This window comes from Nicotiana tabacum, chromosome 7 (genome assembly GCF_000715075.1).
Source record: "Nicotiana tabacum cultivar K326 chromosome 7, ASM71507v2, whole genome shotgun sequence".
Taxonomy (NCBI): domain Eukaryota; kingdom Viridiplantae; phylum Streptophyta; class Magnoliopsida; order Solanales; family Solanaceae; genus Nicotiana; species Nicotiana tabacum.
The window spans coordinates 158,434,548-158,457,999 of NC_134086.1; the positions used below are offsets into that span (position 1 = coordinate 158,434,548).

Here is a 23,452-nt window from a genome sequence, read left to right on the forward strand (position 1 = left end):
TCAGTGATTTTTTCTTATCGGGTCAATTTGGGTTGTAACCCAAACTGACCTATCTCTGCAACGGGTCAAATTGGGTCACTCAACGGGTCAGTTTATCAACCCGTGACTTTCCTGACTTTCATCTAGTTGTGTCTTCTAAGACAAACCAAACTTCTCCTAAATGCCTATATTTTATTATAACATATTTAATTGCATTTTAAAATTTCCCATTTGTAACATAACCTTGTCCTAAATGCCTTTAGAGATGATGTTTTCTTTCACAAAATTTCTTTTAGGTAAATGATTGCACTATATATTAAAATCATACAACTTGTAATTTCTTAGGCATCTTTAAACTTTTGTGAAATTGATTTGGAGAATTCTTTATAGATTAATGCATGATTCATGAAGATATGAAGAAAAAAAAAATACATTCTGCAAGCTAGCCGATATATTTATGTAAGGTAACAATTATAATATTGGTTTTTACTAAATTATTATTCACTAGTTTACATTTTTTTTAAAGTTGTAGACTTTGTTTTAGAGAAAGATTTTTTGTCAGGGAAAAGTTAAAGCAGAAATTATGCTGCCCTTTTGACTAAATTTAAATCTTTTTGATTGTTATTAAAAGATAACATAACCCAACTATTAAATTTTTTAAATGCTTTCAATCAAGTTTTGAATTACGTCAGAAGACAAGATACGATCCTAAAACTAACATTTGACAAAAATAGATGATGAATAATTATAACTTGCAGTACACATAATACAATTTTATTTAAGTAATAGTTGGGCGAGTTGAGTTATGACCCGTTATTTGACCTATCTTAATCCAATTCATTTTGACCCAAGCAAAATTTTAAGCGAGTTGGGTCATGACCCGAATATCAACACAATCTGTTTTGACCCGTCCAAATTTGACCCAACCCGTCCATTTGCCACTCGTGGCGAAGAAAGAACGGAAGTAGTACAAAATAATCAAAAGACCAAAGTTTGGGGGCCTAGAGAAGAAATCAAACAAAAAGCTCACTCAGCTTCCCCAGCAAGCTAGACAAAACCCGGTTCCATAAATTAGGGTTCTCAAAATCCCCGCCTTTTTTTTTTCACACACTGACACTGAGTGAGACTGAGAGTTCACGGAATCAGTGCATGAATGGCGAAGGAAGACGATAATCCTACAACTCCACTGCTTTCTAAACCGAACTCAAACCCTAGTAAAGACCAGTCTCCGGTTCTCTCCGAATCATGTTCTTCCCTTCCCCGTAGCAATTGTAATGGCAATAACAACTACAAAATTACCGATGCCAATGGCACTGATAAATCTCTGTTGCAGAGAAATCCGCTGAGTCCTGAAGATTTTATACTATCGGTGGCTTCGAAAATTGCGTCTCAGCCTTTGCAGTACTCTGATCCTGACGTTTGGGGCGTCTTAACTGCCATCTCCGATAAGGCCCGCAAGCGTCTTCAGGTCTCTATTCTTCTTCAATACCTCCACAATTTTCAATTGGCTCCTTTTTCTTAGGAGTTCTCTTTTTGGTCCTTTTCTGACATTTGTATGTCATGTAGAAAATGTTGGGGCTGATTTTTCTTTCAATTATTTGAACTCCATCACATAAAGTTTGATTTTTTTCCCCCTCGTGCTACGGGATGAGGATCACATTGGCTGAGTCTATAAAGTAGGAAAAATGAGTTTTCTGGAGGTAAGTTGTAGGTCGACCAAAATGCTAAATTCCCTCTCCATGTTTAATTTGTTAGCTATTGAGTGTCTGTATTAACTGGTAGAGCTCATAATTTGGGACCTGATAGCTCTATTAAGAATGGAGTGAGGCCTCAAAATGGTTTAATGCTCTAGAAAAATAGGCGCTGTGACCATTAATAATTGCGTGCAAAATATTCTGAGTAGACATCTTGATGGGTAGGACATGAACAAGCTATTACATCCTAACTTCCAGAGGAGATATCTTTAAAGCCTAGACCCCAAAACTGAAGATTTAGTCTGGAGCATCGCGGTATAATACCTGGATGTGATACTTGAGTATTCCAGCAGAAATGAATTATGCAAGCTTAGTCTTGGATGAATCCTTGCAAGCTTGCGTTAGATGAGGGTTTGGAATTGGAACTGTCACATAAAATAAGGTAGCTTGAGATGCATCAGAAGATGTACTGGAATTGAAAATTTCAATTTGAAATGGAGATTTTAGCATTTGGTTTCTTTACCACCACAAGTGGTAGAGTGAATATATGAGGATATACCTTTTATTTGTGTATCCTCTTGCTGGGTTCTGCCCCATTTAGTCTGATTGCAGAATGAGATTTAGCAATCAATGAAGTGGCAGTTTACTAAATAAGAAAAGGCCATTTTGTCACTTTTACGTGATGCAGCATATCATGCTTTACATTATTGAAGCATTTCTCGCAAACAATTTTATATATTGACGTTTGTCCTTAAAATAGGGAATGAACATGCTTCTTACATCTGAAGAACACTGCATTGGTCGGTTGGTAGATGATACCCGTTTCCAGATATTGTCTCCAGCTGTTAGTGCTCAACATTGCAAGATTTACAGGAAAAAGGTTGTCAGCGAAGATATGGAGCATTCTGCCAACAGTTGCACTGCAGTCTTTCTGAAAGATTCAAGGTTGAACATCATTTGTGGAACTTTTTTGATGCAACTTGACACAGGAGTTTACTGTCTTATTTTGGTTCTCTGCAGCACAAATGGGACGTATCTGAATTGGGAAAAGTTGAACAAAAGTAGTCCTGAAGCCAGACTACGTCATGGTGATATTATCTCAATTGCGTTTGCTCCACATCATGGTAGAGTATCTATTTTTATAAAGTTTCTGCTTGCTTTGCTTCATATGTGTATCATTCTCGACCAAAAGATGATTAACAATTTTAGTTTGATTGGTTTACATTGGTCTTCTCCTTTTAGATTTGTGTATTCAAATCCTTGAAAGTTCTAATTTTAATTTTAAACATTTATGCAAGACTTTGATGGATAGGAAAAAGGTCCATAGTCTTAAACATGCAGTCTAAGTCGCTAGGTAAAGTTGACCAGATGAAAACAAAGCTATTATGAGTCACTAAATACCCCCCCCCCCCCCCAAAAAAAAAAAAAAAAAAAAACTTGATTGTCATCAATGTATTGCATATCGGAATTTGGTTTTAGTCTTTGACTTTGAGACTACACTCTACAGTAATCGTACTCCCTCCCTCTCCCCCTTCCCTCCCCGTTGACATTGTATCTTCAGGTTAAAATTCTCTACCAGGATAACATCATAACCTCCATCCCCACCACTCTGGGGATATTAATGGGTAAAAGAAAAAAGATTATCTCTTGTTATTTATTTAAGATAGAACCTAACTTTTTTCTTTATGAATAAAATTTTATTTTAACAAAAAAGCATAAATTTCTCTGTGCTATGACTGTTTGCGGAAGTTTTGTTTGGTTTTTATTGCATGATATTCTTTTACAAAAATGATAAGACTTAGTAAAATATCTTTTTCCCTGTAATGTTTGCAGAACTTTCATTTGCCTTTGTGTTCCGAGAAGTTCTCATATCTGTTTCTTCAGCTGATGCTACTGTTCAAAAGAGAAAAGCAGGTAGATTTTCTCAATGATTATGCCTTCATCGTATCTGTCATTTTGGAGCATTTCATCTAATTTTGTGTGCTGTAAGTGTATGGCATTTCATCTACTCAATGCTTTCTAGTTCACTGTTATCTGGTTTGCCACCTTGTTTTCATGGCTTTGGTCCTGAAGTGGACTTTTGAGAAGTGCTGTTGAAAATCACACATGAGGCTCTTAAGCCCTGAAACGAGGTATAGTGCAACCTATGCTTTACCTCAATTAGCAACAGTTTAATATAGGCAACAAAGCGCTATGATGTACACCAAGGTGCCACATGAGCTCCCAATCGAGGAGAATGGAAGTAAAAAATTAAATAAATCTGGTATTGGTATGTTATAACAATTGGTGAGGAAAGTTATAGATAAATATGTTATGTGATCAGAACTTACAAGTATGAAAATGGAAATTTAGCATAAGAAAATTAATCATTAAAGGCAAATGAGAAATTTATAATTGCATCTGAATAAGAAATTTATGTTTTTCGAACTTGACTGGCATGGTATTTACTTTATATATTTGATATTTCCTTTAATTGCGTTTTTTAGAATTCCTTTTTTCAGAATGTTGTTTTTTATTGCAGTTGTTTTTAACTTGCATTGCATTTATGTTTAGTTTAAATTTTTCTTCATCTGCATCTTTCTGATCTAAATTACATGCTTCAATAGTGCTTTGCAATTTAAGCTCTAGCATACCTTAGTGCATTTCTTCGCTTTTCTTTCACCTTTGACAACTCTGTTTTCGGACTCAATGTATGTTGATCTAGCTAAAGAATAAAGAATGCTTACGCATCTATTAGAAAACTGAAGGATACCCACTTATCTCGGCCCGAACTTGTTTAATTTATTTGGAATATGATTCATATTCTCGCCAACTACTTATCCCACAGTGTATTTGGAAACATGATCTCCCGACTTCTTCCTGAAGACTTTGTTTTCATTAAACCATCGCAGAGGATGCAGAAATAGATGAGCGGTCCTTTTTGAATGTGCGAATTTGCCAGTTTCTGATGCAACATCTTCCTAAACTTTGGTTGAATTCTAATGATCAATCATCACATTTAGTTGTTTTTTATAAATTTGTTTTACATTAAGTATCAAATGTTTGATACCTATCATTATGATATGTTTAATGTTGTACTTTTATATCAGTTACTGTATTTTGTTTTCTATTATTGTTAAGCTGGGCAAAGGTAGCTTTATTAACTTGCTTTTGTCTTTGCTGGTTAAGAGGAATATGGTTCAGAAAGCAAAAGATTCAAGGGAATTGGAATTGGCACTTCTGAAGGTCCCATTTCTCTGGATGACTTTCGTAGCCTGCAGCGGTCAAACACGGTAGTTTTGCATTCTCATTAATCAAAGAAATTAGTTTTTCTTTTGCAGTCTTTCGAGGTCGTTGTTTTACTCCTATACTACCTTTCTGTGATTTCGGATGTGGTACTCTTTTAGGAACTGCGAAAGCAACTGGAAAGTCATGTCGCAACTATTGATTCCTTGCGCACTGAAAACCGTGCTGCTGTGGACCGTCATGAGATGGTATGTTTACTCATACAATTTTCAGAATACACAACCATTTTGAAATGCTTAATTCTGAACATAATTAGTTGTACTACTAAAAACTTAGATAGATGGGTCAGAAAACTCAGTGTTTCGCCTATGCTTGTTAGGTCAACACCTTCCAACTGTGTACACAACTTTAACTAGGAAGCTTCTGAAATTTTGTTTCTTTGCTAATGTAGTAGCATCATAAGATATAAAACTAAATCACTCCTAATACGCCATGACTTTTCTCATTTTAGAAAAGAGTAGTGCAATATGCCTAAGAAAAGCTTTATACACCATGAAGAAGACTGTCATTCGAGACAGAAGCTGTGTAAGAAACATTTTAAGGTGTGAATTATATTTTCTTTTCTTTAAAATCTTTTTGCTTTCGTTGCAGTTTCAAATTTTTGCACCTTTGGAATGTTAAGTAATATTTTTGTTTCTAAGATCTTGCACCTTTTGATTGAATAACATTTGCTTTCCAAATCCTTTCATCTTTTATAGGGTGAAATGATTTGTACTAGTATGTAGTACCAGAGATTAGAAGTAGGACCAGACAAAATACTGTCTTCTTCAGAGTCTGTCTGTTTTTGAAAGTACAGTGTGACCTACAGAGAAGTTGTATATTCTCTGCTGCAAACTATTTATTCTGGAGAGCTGTGCGGTGTCTGAAACTTTCGATAATTTGAATAATATTTACCTTAAAATCTGTCGGATTCCAGTGCATCCAATTCTGATGATCAAAGATTCTAGGTATGTTTTTTGGAGAAAAGATGCTAGGTATGTGGAGGTAGGAGGGAGGATGTTATAATAAACCTTGACATGGTGGTCCATCTGTTGGTGTGAGTAAATGGAAATTGATCAGTCTTCCCTGATTGACTCCTGTTTCTTGTGTTGTCTTATGGTTTTTGTCCCACTAGTCTTATGGTACGCGCGTTGCGCGTGTAACCTATCTAAATGAGTATAAAGTTTTTACAAAACCATATAAACGATATTTGAATTATAAAGTAAAAGTGTAATTTATATTTAAAAAAATATTGATTTTATATAACTGACTCAATAAAGAATATCGATTTATACCTTCTTTAATTATGTTTTCTTTTTCTCTTTTAACTGTTTCATTAGATTGAGCTCATATGTTGTTATATCTTAAGTCTTTGCAAAAGCTTCCAAATTCTAATCTTCAATTTTTGAAGACTTAAAATAAGATCTACAGTTTTATTAGCAGATTTTCAACGTACGTTTATATGCACTTTATCTAAGACATATATGAAAAAAGTCATAATTACTTTATATAATTCAAATAAGCAAAAGATTTATAATTAATTTTCTATTTGGTTTTGAATTCCTAACAATTAGGTGTTTCTATACATATGTAGTTCAAATAAGGTAATATTTAATAACTATAATTTTAGATTATTTTAAAATCCTAAATATTAGGAGAATAACTAAATTACGATTATATCTAATATATAACCTATTTTTAAAGGGTAAAAAAGGCGAACGACATTTCGCTGAAGGCCTTCGTGCTTTTAATATAGTATAGATACTTATTGGTTGACAGATTCTATCCCTCCACCTGTCTCAGTGAGCTTTCCTTTGTCTTGCAGGAAATGAAAGAATTGAGGGAATCGGTTTCTAAACCATACCTTGAAGAACTCAAAGAATTACAGCAGTCATTGGAAGCCAAAGAAAAGGAGTTAGTTGAATCAAATAGAATATCTGCAGAGCAGAATCATGCTTTGGAAAACCTTAATGAAAGACTTGGTGCATCTGAGCAATCCTGTGTTGAAGCCAATGAAATAATAAGCAGGTAATGGCTCTAGTATGCCATTGATTTAATTATGAGGAATCATGAATGACATTGTGCTTTCTCGTTTTTCTTTTCCACTTCCTCTACTAGTAAATAAGCTCGAAAATCCCAAGTTCATTATTGTTTACCTCCTCCTTGCAAAGCTTATACTACTTTATTGTCAATCTCCTGGTGTTTATTCTTTGGCAACACACTGCCTTCTGAATTAGCTTACGATCATTTTTAGGAAGAGTGAGTTAAAAGTTTGAAGTGGTGTTTGCTTTTTCAGCCAGAAAGCATCAATTTCAGAACTGAAAGCTTTGCTTGATGAGGAGCGTGAACAGAGGAAAGAAGAACGTGAAAAGGCTGCTTTGGATGTAAAAACCTCTATACAGAGAGTGCAGGCTGAAGCCCAGGAGGAAATAAAACGGCTCTCAGAATCTGCTGTCAGACGAGAAAAAGAGCAGCAAGAAATTATTAATAAGCTTCAGGTAGAAATTAACATATACTATGCAAGAGAATTTTAGAATGTCCCATTGCTCTTTCTCATTCAGCTCATAATGTCAGGAGTCAGAGAAGGAAAGTTGTTCACTGGTGGAAACTTTGAGATCCAAGTTGGTAATATTGTCTAACCTACCTTTTACTTACTGTAAGACACCTTGGCTCCTAATTCATTAGCTTGTAACAGGAAGACACCAGGCAGAAATTGGTTATTTCTGACAACAAAGTTCGTCAGCTTGATGCTCAAATTCGTGAGGAGCAATTATCTTCTGCCTGTAGGAAAAAAGTAAACATCTGTTGTCAAGATATCAATTCCCTTTCAGTTCCTTGCTTGAGAAGCTGACATCTTGCATCTTCTAATTTTTCATAGAGAATAGAGGAACTTGAGCATGAGAGGAAAATGTTGAGCAAAGAGCTTGAAAGTGAAAAGGTAGGATGACCATAAGAATTTCTGGCATTAATTATTGAAATTTGGATCTTGAGATATTCCCCTTTGTTCCATTTTCACTGCAACCTTTCTGTTTGTTGAACCAAATCGTAAGCCTCTCTTCCCAACTTGCTATATTACTTTTTTTTATAAGGTAAATTGAATTGATCAAAAGGGAGAAAAAACTCCTGTATACAAGAAGTATACCAAAAAGTAGAGAATTTACATCAAAACATGATTCTCTACAAAAGACGCCCAGTCTTCTATACAAGTAGGGGCTATATGAGCGCACCAAAAGTGATCAAAGATAAAAGACTATTCTTTTGTATGATATTTTCGTATTTATGTTTGATAATGGGAAGAAATGAAAGCTGTCTCGTGCCTTGCTGGAAGTGGATCTGTATTTGTTCTTCAAATTTTATGTATGTGCTGGAAAGAATGTCAAATATGAACTCTGATCTTTTCTTTCTTTTCTTTTGTTCTTTCTATCAATTCTTTTGCTGTCGGTAGCAGGCAGCTCGGGAAGAGGCGTGGGCCAAAGTTTCTGCTCTTGAACTAGAGATCAGTGCTGCAATGCGGGATCTTGATTTTGAGAGGCGCAGACTGAAAGGTGCTAGAGAAAGAATAATGCTACGGTAAGATGTAAACTGTATGGCTGGTACTAATGTTAATTAGGTTTACCGGTTTGAAGAAATGTAGGATATTTCTTATTTATCATTTACTATTTGTTAAGAACACTATTTTTAAGATCTTGTCTTGTGTATCTAAATGGAGAAGTTCGTTTGATTAAAGAAAGAAGTCTACAAACAGAATTATTTATACCATATAAGATATTACATGTATCATTTTACCCAGAGAGCATGTACATATGATTTATACAGTACTGTGCTGAGCTTTTATATTCCTCTTTATATGTTAGTCGGAGACACTAGTGTTTGCTACTGCCTTTCATTTTCTGGCATTTGCCTCTCTCCACTTATACTGGTGGTTACATGGTTGCTATGCAGAGAAACACAACTCCGGGCTTTCTATTCTACTACCGAGGAGATCTCAGTTTTGTTTGCGAAGCAGCAAGAGCAATTAAAGGCAATGCAGAGGACATTAGAAGATGAGGAAAATTATGAGAATACCTCTGTCGATATTGACCTTAATGCATACAATGGGAACATGAATGGATCCCTAGTAAGAAAGAAAGAAGTAGGAGATGGAAGTCACGATGTGACTGGAGCTGGCTGCAGTGCTGCCAACACAAGACGCGTCAGGGAATTATTTGAGTTATCAAGTGATGAAGCAAGTGCCACAGAGAAGCATGATTGCAATAACAGAAGCGAAGAAGGGGGACAAGACACGCAGGAGGTGGAATTTGCTGGTGCTGAATGTGAGGTGAAGGGTGGATTTGGTTCTGAAGTCGATGGTGTTGGGACAGCACCCATTGAGGGAGATGCTGTGGGAACTGAGCTAGTCCCTGAAAGTGATACTGCTGGTGTAGCAGCCAATATGGAGGGTGACCTTGTTGGAACGGAACACGTGCAAGAGACTGAGAGCTTGGGAATCAATGGTGAAAGGAATATAGATTTAAACAAGTTTTGTGCTTTAGCTGGGAACACAATGCAGCTGGATGATGGAACTCCAGGGAAAGAAGCTCAGGTGCAGAATCCTGCAATTTGTGATGAGAGTATGCCTCCTTCCCCAGAAAATAATCTCGCCGAGGATGATAACGTGATTGAAGATACTGAAGCTGAAGGAACCATCAGGACAGCTGATCTTTTGGCTTCAGAGGTAGCTGGGAGCTGGGCGTGCAGCACGGCTCCTTCTGTCCATGGTGAGAATGATACTCCTAAGAGTAAAGACAACGATGCATGCCCTGCAGCTTTACAAGATTCAGGTGCTCCAGGGGGTGAGAGTCAATGCGCTACATCTACTTCCAAAGCTCCTTCTAGATGGGATAATGATCGTAAAGCACTGAGCGAGATGATTGGAATTGTTGCTCCTGATTTGAAGGAGCAATTCAGTCATGCAGTTGGTAGTGACTGTGATGAAGGAGGCGCTTCTGATTCTGCTACAGAAAGTTGCACTGACGATGAGGATAACATAATGAATACTGAAGCAGCATCTGACGCAGAGACAATTGACGGTGAGAAAGTGAATGAGGATGCGATGGAAGAAGATGATGAAGCCACCCAAGAAGATTCTGTTGGATAGCTGGCATGCATGTGTATTGAACTGGGTATTGTTTCTGGTTCTTCTAGTTAGGTTCGGGATTTAGAAGCATAAGATTACCATGGGTCGGAAGCCACACGCCAAGCTTCCCTAAACAGGAGGAAGGGGAGACTCGTGCTCTGATATCAGATCTCATACTTATCATTTCAGACGGCTTGGATCATGTACAGAAGGTAGCCAGGTAGTGTATCTCTAAACTTTATGTAGTCACTTCAAAATGTCAGCGTGAAGTTTTTTATTTGTATATATTTAGAGAACTTTCTAGAACTAGAAATCTTGGTTAGGCTAAGTCAATGTGCATTAGGTGTTGATTGTTTGCTTGGCACCTCTCAAGTAAATTCTCAAGAGTGTTGACCAGCTTATTCTTTTTTTAATATTTTTTTATTGTTAAGTTTTCCCCAAAGTACACAAGGACTTGGTGGTCATGTAATAGTTTTGGTCGTAATTAAACTTCACCGCCAAGAATTTTAGTTTTTTCCCAAGGAGTTATAAAGATTGAGTGCCTCAACTCCTGTGTAAGCTAAACATGTGAAATGAAAGGGCATTACTTGAATGCGTAGTGGGGTACTACTGCAAGTCCATGTGAAGAAACGATCAAAAGATTGTATGAATATTCTCTTCCTTTCTGCTTTCTCTTAAGATGGTTAATGTCCTCTTCTAATTTACAACAATGCCCTTAGTGCAACAAGTTTTTAGAGAGTTCAAGGGAAGATTGTATTGGTCAAAATTTGACCGTCACGACCGAGTTGACCGACGCTCCGCCTAATTAACCTGGCAGTGGAAGTTAATAGAGCCCACTCCATTTCTCCTCTTTGACATCTGACGAGTCGGTAGAGGCACGTAAAATCATGACGAAGACACATTGGTGGCAAGAGGACGTCGAGTCAAGCAAAGGGCAAAGGTGTCTTGATTATATATAGCCAAGGAAAGCTTTCAACGATGGGGCTGCTCCTGATATCTCTCTCAAATGAGCAAAAAGCTCTCTTCTTGCATTTTGGATAGAGGAGAAGTGGTCTGTGGAAAAATGTGTAAATCTGCCTCCCCATCGATTGATGGGAGAAACAACATTGAATCTTAATAAGATCATTCATATTTCTTTCATCTTATATATGATCCTTACTGCTAGCTCTTTGATCTGGAATTAATTATGTCTGACTAAGATTTCCCTTCATCTTTGATTGATCTGTTCAAAAAAGTTTTAATATCTTTTGAGTCAAACAATTTGGCGCCGTCTATGGGGATTTCTTAGTGAAATTTCCTAGTTTATCCCAGATCAAAGCCAAGAAACACAATCACCCACCAAAAGAAGCGCGAAGGGAAAATCCAACCCACGCTAGACAAGGGAGCAACGCAGTAGGGGAAGGAGAGCCAAATAGAATTACCAAGCTTAGAAATCCTCGCCCCATCAACCATCGATATACCAAACAAGGCAAACGGTGTTACCAACCTGTTCTCCCCCACCGGTCCACCGGACGGGAGCGAGGAAAATATCCTTCTCACCTCCTACTTTTTGTCCAGGCAAGCACATAAGACTCGCGCGGGCGAACGCACAAAGGAACATCTCGATTAAAGGACAAATTGCTTCAGCACAACCAACATACCTCCCGCCGGCGACGTCTCTGAGCCGGACGACAGGAGTCAGACAAGAAAACTATAATGCGTACACAACACGAACCTAAGCGAAACGTCAATGTCTCGTATTCATCGGTATTGCACCTTCTGATGCAAGCAATATCAAACGGACTGGGACTCCCATGGAAGATGTCCAACTCTACAAAAAACTGGGACTGACGACGGGCTGTGTAGGCATATAAATTTTATTAAAATTAAATTCATAAATAATTTGGGTTATATTTTAAATTCAAGATATATTAATCCAAATAAATACTACGGGCTAATTCAATTGAATTAATTATATAAGTCCAATATATATGGATTAAATAAATAAGTCTTAATATATTGGGTTAGCCCATTTAATTGGACTAAAGTGATAAGCCCACTTTATTAAGCCCAAAATCTCATCTTCCTAGAGGCCTAGTTTGGTGCCACGTGTCAAATGGCGTGGCGCGCCAAGTCAAACGGAAGAGCCAATAGGGTCATGCCACATGTCAAAATGACAAGGCATGCCAAGTCACACTAAAAGGCCAATGAAATCGCGCCACGTGTGCAAATGACATGTTCTGGACAATCAAATGCGGCCATGTCACACTTCAATTTGATTGGTCGGAAAGAGTTTGTTCTTATCATAACTCTTCCCTTCCACAACTATAAATAGGGGTCTTCATAACTCAGAAAAGACACCAGAAGTTATAACAAGAAGCAAGAGAGAGCTCGTGGATCAAACGTCGCAAATTTCTCTACAAGTTTCAAGCTTCTAGCAATTAAGTTCAAGTTCAAGAAATCAAGTTCAAGCTCAAGAACGAAGAACGAATCAAGATCAAGTTCAAGCAGTCAAGCTCAAGCTCAAGCTCAAGAACAAGATCATCGTTCGTGGAAACAAATATAGATTCAAGATCAAGCTCAAATGCCCTTGAATTTATTTACTATTGGAATGAAGGATCAGAGGATTCATAGAGGTTGTAACACTCAAATTACTTGAAATCAAATACTACGATTGTTGCGATATTTTTCGGTCTTGATTTTATTTTCTTGACGTAAATTTATTGTCTACAAATTCTGGCACGCCCAGTGGGACTAGTTCTGCCCTTCATCTCTTCCTCCTATCAATCTGAAACTACAAATTTCGAATCAACTGTGGCGATGATCTTCAAAATGAGAATAGATCTCAAAATGACCACAATCTCTGGGGGCAATATTTCTTGTTCCCTATCAAACTAGTTCTTAATCAAAGCCAGAAAAAAGTGCTTGTAGGACGCGCCTCGCAAAAGCTGCAAAATCACAAGGATGGACGTAAAAAAATAAATGGTTATCCTTCACCGAAGCCACAACGTTGCAAAGCAAAACTCCAAAAGTTAATCTTTCATGAAAGAATTCAAGTTGAGCGGTTCTTTACAAGGAAGAAAATAGTACAGAATCCTTGTAAAACAAGGAACCAAGTTCCCTGCCATTTATTGTGGATGGAATATTTTTTGTCGTTGAAATTATTTCTCAAATACAAATTCGGTGGATAATCGAAGAAAGATACGGTCAAAAAAATAAGTCCACGTGAAGACGAAGAGGTACATACTAAAATATTGTCTAGTACTTCAAGTTTCGGCAAGCCTACACCCGACAAACCTTGAAGTAGGGGGCATTTGTAGACATCGAAACTTTAAAGAATCAAGCCAAATCCTAAATTAAAGATACTGCAGGACTCTTGAAATCCTAGGAGTCTATTAGGGTTTCTTGGAGGTTACTCTACCCTAAACCCTAACTCATATCTATATAAAGGGATATATATTCCCTTGAAGAGACATCTAAAAAATCCCATAAATCTTGGGATATTCACAAAGGGATCAAGACATAAAATAATGCCGTGATTAATAGATGTTCTTCTTGATAATTAAGTACTTCAAGAAGAATATTCATACAATGATCGACTTGCATGGAGATTAAATAATCCAGAGAGGTCCGTATCATCCTACGTTCGAGAATACGCTGATCTAGCCCTCAAATCATGGAGAACAATTTAGAGGAAGAATCAAGGAGCAAACAGAATTGTACCCGCATCATTTTATCAATAAAATTATGTTTCTTCATACTTATATTGTGGTTGCAATTTATTTTTTGTATCACATATAATTTGTTGTAAATAAATTGAAACATATTGCCCCAATTGTTGTCCGAGTGAAGTATGGAGGAATGCAAAATCAAGCTGAAACGCCATCCTCTTGTTGAACTTTGATCTCATTTGATTTAAAAGGGGCAACCCTCTATAGTAAATTGATATCTTCAATGGGCCGATTTTAGGAGGATGTCAAGTATTTGCATTGAAGGCCAGGGATTCTCTATGTCTTCAGGTTAGCCAAACCTTCAAGTTTTTGGTCTCCAAGTCCGCCCGCTGCCTTAACAAAAAGGGGAAGAGAAGAGAGGCGTCAAAAGGAAACACAATTATGAGGAAAAGATTGATTGGCACAACATTTCAAATTCAGTGAGACTTGAACTCAAAATATTTGTGAGAATATGGCTCTTAAATTTCGATTGATGGCAAGTAAGACATCTTCCGATCTCGAGGCTTCTATACCAAGATGCAAAAGTTTTAGTGAAGTCGCACAATCTGAAATCGTCAGCGTGTCAGAATTTTGCGTTGAATTTGGAATATTATCTGAAACTATCCTTAAGGTATTAAATTTTGTATTCTGGATATGATTTAAATTTCGAAGTTTGGTTTCCGAAAAATCAAACGGTTCATAATTTCGACGTTCCTACACCAAGATATGAATTTTTTTGTGTGTGAAATTTTCAACATGGTGAAATCTAAAGTTGGTTTCAAAATATTATCCGGCGCGATTCTGAAGGTTTTTGATTCTAAGTATTGGATATATTTTAGATATTGAAGTCATCAAACGGTTCATTATTTGAACTCTCCCACGACAAGATATGAATCTTTTGTTACAAGCGCGTAAAGCTAAAAATTATGCGACTGAAATAAAAGTCAGACATGTAAAGCAAAAGAGAAGCTGGAATATTTAAGCCCTCGAAGTCTCCAAGTTGAAGTCTTCAAGTCCGTCGGTATTCAAGTTGAAGTCCCCAATCTTCAACTCCGTCGGTCTTCAAGTTGAAGTCTTCAAATTCGCCGATCTTCAAGTTGAAATATTTAGGCCCTCCAAGTCTCAAAGTTGAAGTCTTCAAGTTCGTCGGTCTTCAAGTTTCAGTCTTCAAATTCGTCGGTCTTAAAGTTGAAATATTTAAGCCCCCAAATTGAAGTCTTCAAGTCTTTCAGTCTTCAAGTTTCAGTCTTCAAATTCGCCGATCTTAAAGTTGAATTGTTTAAGCCCTCCGAATCTTCGAGTTGAAGTCTGCAAAGTCCGCCAAATCTTCAAAGTTCTCCAAGTGTTCAAGTCGATGTCGTCTTCAAGTTGAAGCTTTATAACTTTCCAATCTTAAGGTGGACATATAAGTCCTTTTGCACCTTAAGTTGGCCTCTACGTGGGTTTGTCCTTAAAAGGAACTATAACTTTCCAATCTTAAGGTGGACATATAAGTCCCTTTGCACCTTAAGTTGGCCTTTTAGTGGGTTTGTCCTTAAAAGGAACTATAACTTTCCAATCTTAAGGTGGACATATGAGTCCCTTTGCACCTTAAGTTGGCCTCGCTGATAGTTAGGTCGTTTTGAGAGTAATCTCTCCGATAGTCAGGTCACATTGAGAGTAATCTCTCCGATAGTCAGGTCATTTTGAGAGTAATCTCTCCGATAGTCGGGCCGTTTTGAGAGTAATCTCTCCGATAGTCGAGCCACATTGAGAGTAATATCTCCGATAGTCGAGGCACATTGAGAGTAATCTCTCAGATAGTCGGGGCACATAGTAATCTCTCCGATATTTGGGCAGGGATGAGTACTCATCCCCTCACACCCTAAAACCGCGTTCTTCATGCGTGGATCATCTTGTTGAACAAGAACATATCTTTCTCGCTTGACCTACAAAAAAGAAAGAAAAGGACAACAAAACGAGAAAAGCACAAGAAAAGAAGAAGAAATTACCTTCGCGTTAATGGTTCCGAGTCCACAAAAATAAACTCAAGTGGCTTGCGAAGACTGCAAATTGATGCTCAACAAATACTAGCACACGGGTTTATATAGATGGCAAAAGAGAACATTGAGAAGTTTGTTTCTCGATGTGGGATGCGTGATTATCAGTGTTGGAAAAGAACTAGGTGTCCTATTCCCAATTCAAGCGGTGAAGGTCTCTTACCTAAGTATGGTTGAGATGTGAAAATTCAGTACTACTAATTAGTACCTATAATCAGCCCCAGAACATTTATTTAGAAGTTTGAATCCGACACTTTGCTATAATTTAGCGCACATAAACTGAACATCATAATCTTGCAGAAGTTACGTTTAATTAGGATGGCTTACGTGGAAGGCTGAAGAAAATCCAATTCACTTTAACTTTAGCATTTGCTATTAGTTAATATGACAACTCTCTGCTACTTCGCGTGACTAATATGGAAAATTCTTACTATTTCCTTCCACCCAATTGGAGAATGAAATCTCATCACTAGAAGGCAAAACTACATGAAGGAAATTAATAGACATGTGTAACTATGGTCCAATGCATTAACATGCAAATAAGTCGCACAGATATTTATTAATTTCATATAGCATTAATTTAATACTTCAAGCCTAGTCTTAAAAAGTTTAGACACCCCAACAAGTCTTGAAGTAGGGGCATTTGTAGGCATATAAATTTTATTAAATTAAATTCATAAAATAATTTGGGTTATATTTTAAATTCAAGATATGTTAGTCCAAATAAATACTATGGGCTAATAAAATTGAATTAATTATAAAAGTCCAATATATATAGATTAAATAAATAAGTCTTAATATATTGGGCTAACCCATTTAATTGGACTAAAGTGATAAGCCCACTTTATTAAGCCCAAGATGTCATCTTCCTAGAGGCCCGATTTGGTGCCACGTGTCAAATGGCGTGACGCGCCAAGTCAAACAGAAGAGCCAATAGGATCATGCCACATGTCAAAATGACAAGGCATGCCAAGTCACACTAAAAGGCCAATGAAATCGCGCCACGTGTGCAAGTGACATGTTCTGGCCAATCAAATGCGCTCATGTCACACTTCAATTTGATTGGTTGGAAAGAGTTTGTTCTTATCATAACTCTTCCCTTCCACAACTATAAATAGGGGTCTTCATAACTCAGAAAAGACACCAGAAGTTATAACAAGAAGCAAGAGAGAGCTCGTGGATCAAACGCCGCAAATTTCTCTACAAGTTTCACTCTTCAAGCAATCAAGTTCAAGTTCAAGAAATCAAGTTCAAGCTCAAGAATGAAGAACGAATCAAGATCAAGTTCAAGCAGTCAAGCTCAAGCTCAAGCTCAAGCTCAAGCTCAAGAACAAGATCATCGTTCGTGGAAACAAATATAGATTCAAGATCAAGCTCAAAGGCCCTTGAATTTATTTACTATTGGAAGGAAGGATCAGAGGATTCATAGAGATTGTAACACTCAAATTACTTGAAATCAAATACTATGATTGTTGCGATATTTTTAGGTCTTGATTTTATTTTCTTGACGCAAATTTATTGTCTACAGGCTGTTATTTCGGTAGGTTCAAAATAGCACCCTTTAAGGCCAAGGACCTTCGCCAAAAGAGAGAGGAGTTCAACTTCGATCGAAAGACGACGGGCTGCTATTTCGATAAGTTCGAAATAACACCCTTTAAGGCCAAGGGCCTTCGCCAAAAAAGCGAAAGGTTCGACCTCGATCGAACGACGACGGGCTGTTATTTCGATAAGTTCGAAATAACACCCTTTAAGGCCAAGGGCCTTCGCCAAAAGAGAGAGGAGTTCAACCTCGATCGAACGACGACGGGCTGTTATTTCGATAAGTTCGAAATAACACCCTTTAAGGCCAAGGGCCTTCGCCAAAAGAGAGAGGAGTTCAACCTCGATCGAACGACGACGGGCTGCTATTTCGATAAGTTCGAAATAACACCCTTTAAGGCCAATGGCCTTAGCCAAAAGAGAGAAGGGTTTTACCTCGATCGAACGACGACGGGCTGTTATTTCGATAAGTTCGAAATAACACCCTTTAAGACCAAGGGCCTTTGCCCAAAAAGAGAAGGGTTCAACCTCGATCGAACGACGACGGGCTATTATTTCGATAAGTTCGAAATTACACCCTTTAAGGCCAATGGCCTTCGCCAAAAGAGAGAAGAGTTCAACCTCGATCGAACGACGACGAACTGCTATTTCGATAAGTTCAAAATAACACCCTTTAAGGCCAAGGGTCTTCACCAAAAGAGAGGAGTTCAACTTCGATCGAACGACCCTTTAAGGCCAAGGGCCTTCACCAAAAGAGAGGAGTTCAACCTCGATCGAACGACGACGGGCTGTTATTTCGATAAGTTCGAAATATCACCCTTTAAGGCCAAGGACCTTCGCCAAAAAAGAGACCAAAAGAGAGGAGTTCAACCTCGATCGAACAATGACGGGCTGCTATTTCGATAAGTTCGAAATAGCACCCTTTAAGGCTAAGGGCCTTCGCCAAAAAAGAGAAGGGTTCGACCTTGATCGAACGACGACAGGCTGTTATTTCGATAAGTTCGAGATAACATCTTTTAAGGCCAAGGGCCTTCGCCAAAAAAGAGAAGGGTTCGACCTCGATCGAACAACGACGGACTATTATTTCTATAAGTTTGAAATTGCACCCTTTAAGGCCAAGGGCCTTCGCCAAAAAAGAGAAGGGTTCGACCTCGATCGAACGACGACGGGCTATTATTTCGATAAGTTCGAAATAACACCCTTTACGGCCAAGGGCCTTCACCAAAAGAGAGAGGAGTTCAACCTCGATCGAACGACGACGGGCTGCTATTTTGATAAGTTTGAAATAACACCTTTTAAGGCCAAGGGCCTTTGCCAAAAAAGAGAAGGTTTCGACCTCGATCGAACGACGGCGGGTTGTTATTTCGATAAGTTCGAAATAGCACCCTTTAAGGCCAAGGGCTTTCGCCAAAAAAGAGAAGGGTTCGACCTCAATCGAACGAGGACAGGCTGTTATTTCGATTAGTTCGAAATAGCACCCTTTAAGGAGAGAAAAGGAGTTCGACCTCAATCGAACGACGACGGGTTACTATTTCGATAAGTTCGAAATAACACCCTTTAAAGCCCAGTGGCCCTCCGTCAAAAGGAGAAGGTTTCGACCTCGATCGAAATACCCCTAAGGCCGAAAACCACCAGAAGGAAAGAAAAACCGGGACTCGCCATACAGGCGTCTATCTTGCACCAAAGCCATGAACAGTTGAAATAAAGGTGAAGTACAAAGCAAATAACGAAGAAAAGACTCCTTTATACAAAGTCATTGGGCGGGCTATCGCCGCTTACATATGGCCCAAGCCAACCGTAAAAAAAACTAGCGACAATCGACAAATAAATGAAAATAAAAACAAACAAAGACGACATTCTTCATTCGGCATCATCACCGCCATCGCCGGCACCATCACCATCATCGTCTCCAAAAGGCTTTCCATTACCATCATCCGCACCCCCATTAGCTTTAGGCGTCGCCGTGTCATATCCACAATTGATGCGGGCCTCCCATGTTTTCGCTCGCGCTTCTTCATAAACAGCCTCAGTCAGGGTACCCGCCTCCCACAAGCTCTTATATATATCCCGCTAGGCTTCGGCATAAAACCAGAGCTCGTGCATATGGCGGGGGACGGCAGTGGAGGAAGACTCAACTTGAGCAATAATCGCTCATTTTCTGCCTCCAGAGCAGCGACTCGATCTCCCAGAACCGATGCCTCTTGATCAATCACGCCGATACGCTCCTCGAGCCTTGCCTCCCTGAGGGTAGTTGTCGGTATCTCCGACTCCTGCTCGGATTGGAGGACACAGATGGTATTCTCCAGGGCCACCGCCCTCGCCGAAGCCTCAGGCCAGGCACTCTCAATGCTCTCCAACCCAACGACTTTGCTCTCTAGCGCAGTCAATTTTCTCATCCACTCCACGATCATCGCCTCGACCTTGACCAAGTTCTCATCCATCTCCGACTGCATCGACCTCAACCGACCCTGCAGATGCTCACATTCTGCGGCGACCCCCTTACCCAATTCAAGCTCATCGTCCTTAATTCGAAGTTGCTCCTCGAGCGCACTCTTGCTGCGGATAGTTTGCATCAATTCCTGGTCCCTTTTTTCCAACTCCTCACAAAGAGTCCGATTATTGGGGTTTGTCCTCAGCCGCTCATGCATCTCGCGGCATCTGTCGCGGTATCGACGATACTTCTCCAGCATCTTCAAGAAAATTTTGGCCCGGATGTTGGCCCTGCGAATGCTTTCCACTTTTACCATATACATTTGGAAAGCGCAAAGACAGGGTTAGACTAGTACTTTCGAGAAGGGCGAAGGAAGAAAGCAAAAGTAAAATGCAACGTACCCTTAAGCCCATAGCGACCGCCTCGTCCATCAAATCAACATCGGGAACAGACCGAAGAGCCTCATTTTGGCTTCGGAGCATAGCAGGCTGAATTGCAGCACCAGATCCTTTCCTTCCCCCAAGAGATTGACACCGGAAGGGATCTGAAGAATACGGGTCGAGCCCCCCGCACGAACCACCGAATGAGTAAGGCCCTCTTCAAATATCCGGACATCATCGGGGTCCGGGTCCGACTCAGATTCATAGTCGTTGACCACCACGCCTTTTCCCCTTTTTGCTGCTGAAGTGGAAGCACGACCCACTGCGAAGATGAGGGCATGTCTGAAATCACGACGACGGCCCTAGAAGTCTGATTCTCCACTACGATAGGTTGTTGTTCGCCAACAACGACAGGGATTTTTGATTGAGCCGAGGCAACGGCAGGAGTCTCTGATTGTCAATCGCGGACACTGACAATTCCAACGGTCTGCTCCATCCCTATGGGGGGAGCCGCAACAACGCCCTCTTCAGAGCCCGTCGGGGGAGAGTCATCCAAATGAATTACCGTTGGGGGCGCCATCTCAAGCTCCACTCTCCGTCTCTTTGATAGCCCCTCCTCTTCTCCAGTAGATGGTGACTCACAAGTTAGACGATCGACATCGGTCAGAACCTCATCCTGAGAAGCGGCCCTCGCAAGAGTAACCAAGGCCGCAGACTCAACTGAAGCAGCCGTCGATGAAGGTCGGGTAATGGGTACTGCGATAGGGTGAGCAGATGCGTCCGGCTAGTGAAAAGCTAATAGTGGGGCCCTTGCTCTCCGCACCCTCCCTGACAACGACAAATGACACATAAGAAGCTAAACAAAAGGAAAAAAAGAGAACAGTAGGCAAAGACGCCATCTCACCTGTAAGGGGCCTGCGTTCGAACCTCTTATTAAAGGCCGACCATGTGCGAATCCCCACTGTATGGGGAAGTATGGCCTCCACCCATTCACGGATACCTTCGACAGGCGGAGGGGGCAATCTCTCAGCTGCAAAGACGTGATAAAGTTTAGTACCCACATAAAATGGTCGAGCATTTCACTGACAAAAAAATACAAACTTACGCGCAAAGTTTCTTTTCTCAGGGAATCCCGTTGGGTCCGCCACAATATGCTCAGTCCGCACATAAAAGTAATTCTTGTAGAGACGATGGTTGGTCCTGTCGTCCATCTTCACCACCAGACCCCTCGACCCCCGGGACGCATGTGAATCATCGAACCGCGAATAAGTTGAGGAGCAAAGATGTTGAGCATATGGTCCAAAGTGACCTCGCGACCGGCGAGTTCCGCATGCTCGAGCAACATAAGGAATAACTTGTACAAATATGGCGCAAGTTGGGCGGGGCACACTTTGTAGAAACGGCAAAAATCCACCACCAACAGGGGAAGAGGAAGTGTGTACCCTACAATGAAGGGGTAGGCGTAGAACACACAGTATCCGGGGCGGTCGAAATGAACTATGTCCTTTCCCACTGCCGGCCGCATATCAACGTAACCGGGGATCCCCCACATTTCTTTCAACCTTGCAATATCCCTCTCCCTCATAACAGAGTGAACAGGTTCCGGTTCGACCCCGACGAGAGCATTGAAGTCAGTCGGCTCTCTCTCAGGGCGGGGCAAGATCTCAATCACTGATGGGACTTCCTCATCCTCCACCGCATCTGCCCCTCGGGTGATCTGGCAGCACTTTCCGGTACCAGATTAGCAGCAGGGGGATTGTCACGAGAAGAATCACCAGCCATTCTTGTCAGAAAATACGCCAAAGAAATAATAGAAAGAAGAGATGAAAGTTTTCAGTGAACAAGGGGGCACGCAGAAATTCGAGGTATCAGAAAGAAAGTATATCAGCAGGATTTTCCCAAACGAAAGATAAAGAAGTGTGTCAATCGATGACAAGTTTCCTCTATTTATAAGAGACATAAAGCCCTTGAGCACAAAACCCAAGAGTCGCCAACCGTATCTGATAGGGCACGAAACGTTTCAGTCTCCCAAAAACGTGTCATAATGGCGATAACCACGAAACAACGTTTCAATACCAAATGGCGTTTCGGTTCCGAAACCGCCGCAACGGTCTAGGGGGATCGACAGAACGCCGCCACTCCGCTAAAAACCCACAAAATGTGACTAAGGAACGGAGAGTCATAAGTCAGATTTCTCTCAAATTCGTAACGATCATGATCCATCTGCCGAGCCCGTCATAGGACGACCCCGACAGATGGAGGGACTAACTATATTGGTCAAAATCTGACCGTCACGACCGAGTTGACCGATGCCCCGCCTAGTTAACCGGGCAGTGGAAGTTAACAGAGCCCACTCCATTTCTCCTCTCTGACATCCAACGAGTCAGTAAGAGTGGCGCCTAAAATCATGACCAAGACACATTGGTGGCAAGAGGACGTCGAGTCAAGCAAAGGGCAAAGGTGTCTTGATTATATATAGCCAAGGAAAGCTTTCAACGAGGGGGCTGCTCCTGATATCTCTCTCAAATGAGCAAAAAGCTCTCTTCTTGTATTCTGGATAGAGGAGAAGTGGTCTCTAGAAAAATGTGTAAATCTGCCTCCCATCGATTGGTGGGAGAGACAACATTGAATCTTAATAAGATCATTCATATTTCTTTCATCTTATATATGATCCTTACTGCTAGCTCTTTGATCTGGAATTAATTATGTTTGACTAAGATTTACCCCTTCATTTTTGATTGATTTGTTCAGAAAAGTTTTAATATCTTTTGAGTAAAATAAAAATAACATTATTGGCGTAGTTCTTGATAGCTAAATTACACGTAAATAGAGGTCGGCGAAGCCTACTATGCAAACGAAGAAACCCTGAGAAATTACGAAATGTTCATAATTGAAGGAGATTAACTATTTGAATTTGAATAATATATGTAAAATAAATAAACAGTATGAACAAAGCAGAAAAAACTGCATCGAAACCTAACATATATACTGTCGACTTGTCTCAACTTGTTAAATGTCATTTTAAATAAGCAAGTTAAATTTCGACTAAAACTTGGTCAGAATCAATATTCTGTCGAGTTATTTGTGTAGATTCAGCGTGATCTAAATCTGTCTTAAAATCCTTTAATAATCCACGAGCGGATAAATTTGGAACCGTCATGTTGATTACTGTCTTCAACTTTCATATGGTATTTTCATATTTTTCTTGGTCAACAGTCAAATTACGCATCTCAAGAATAAAATTACTAATAAAAGAGTTAGTTGTAGTCGTAGCAGCAGCAACAGCTAAGTTCTTACTGTTTAATTAAGGGACCATTTGAT

The 23,452-nt window shown here is 39.7% G+C and overlaps 1 protein-coding gene across 2 annotated transcripts; it reads left to right on the forward strand.

The window, feature by feature from the left end:
* Positions 1-972: 972 nt before the first annotated feature.
* On the forward strand, positions 973-10,729 carry LOC107775469 (uncharacterized). Of its 2 annotated transcripts, none has more exons than XM_075217927.1 (13): positions 973-1,447; positions 2,434-2,618; positions 2,694-2,797; positions 3,507-3,587; positions 4,842-4,945; positions 5,060-5,146; positions 6,763-6,965; positions 7,234-7,435; positions 7,512-7,562; positions 7,633-7,731; positions 7,816-7,875; positions 8,383-8,507; positions 8,880-10,729. In XM_075217927.1, the coding sequence occupies exons 1-13, from the start codon at positions 1,133-1,135 to the stop codon at positions 10,072-10,074; spliced, it is 2,811 nt and encodes a 936-aa protein (XP_075074028.1). In that variant the 5' UTR covers positions 973-1,132; the 3' UTR covers positions 10,075-10,729. The 2 variants fall into 2 exon arrangements, with proteins under 2 accessions (XP_075074028.1, XP_075074029.1); XM_075217928.1 differs by having other exon boundaries at positions 8,386-8,507.
* Positions 10,730-23,452: the final 12,723 nt, after the last annotated feature.

Excerpts from the sequence above, each read along its gene's own strand:
- LOC107775469 (XM_075217927.1), top strand. The coding sequence starts at position 1,133 with ATGGCGAAGGAAGACGATAATCCTACAACTCCACTGCTTTCTAAACCG. Across the intron at positions 5,147-6,762 it reads CTGTGGACCGTCATGAGATG|GAAATGAAAGAATTGAGGGA; the intron begins GTATGTTTACTC and ends TTTGTCTTGCAG. Across the intron at positions 7,436-7,511 it reads AAATTATTAATAAGCTTCAG|GAGTCAGAGAAGGAAAGTTG; the intron begins GTAGAAATTAAC and ends TCATAATGTCAG.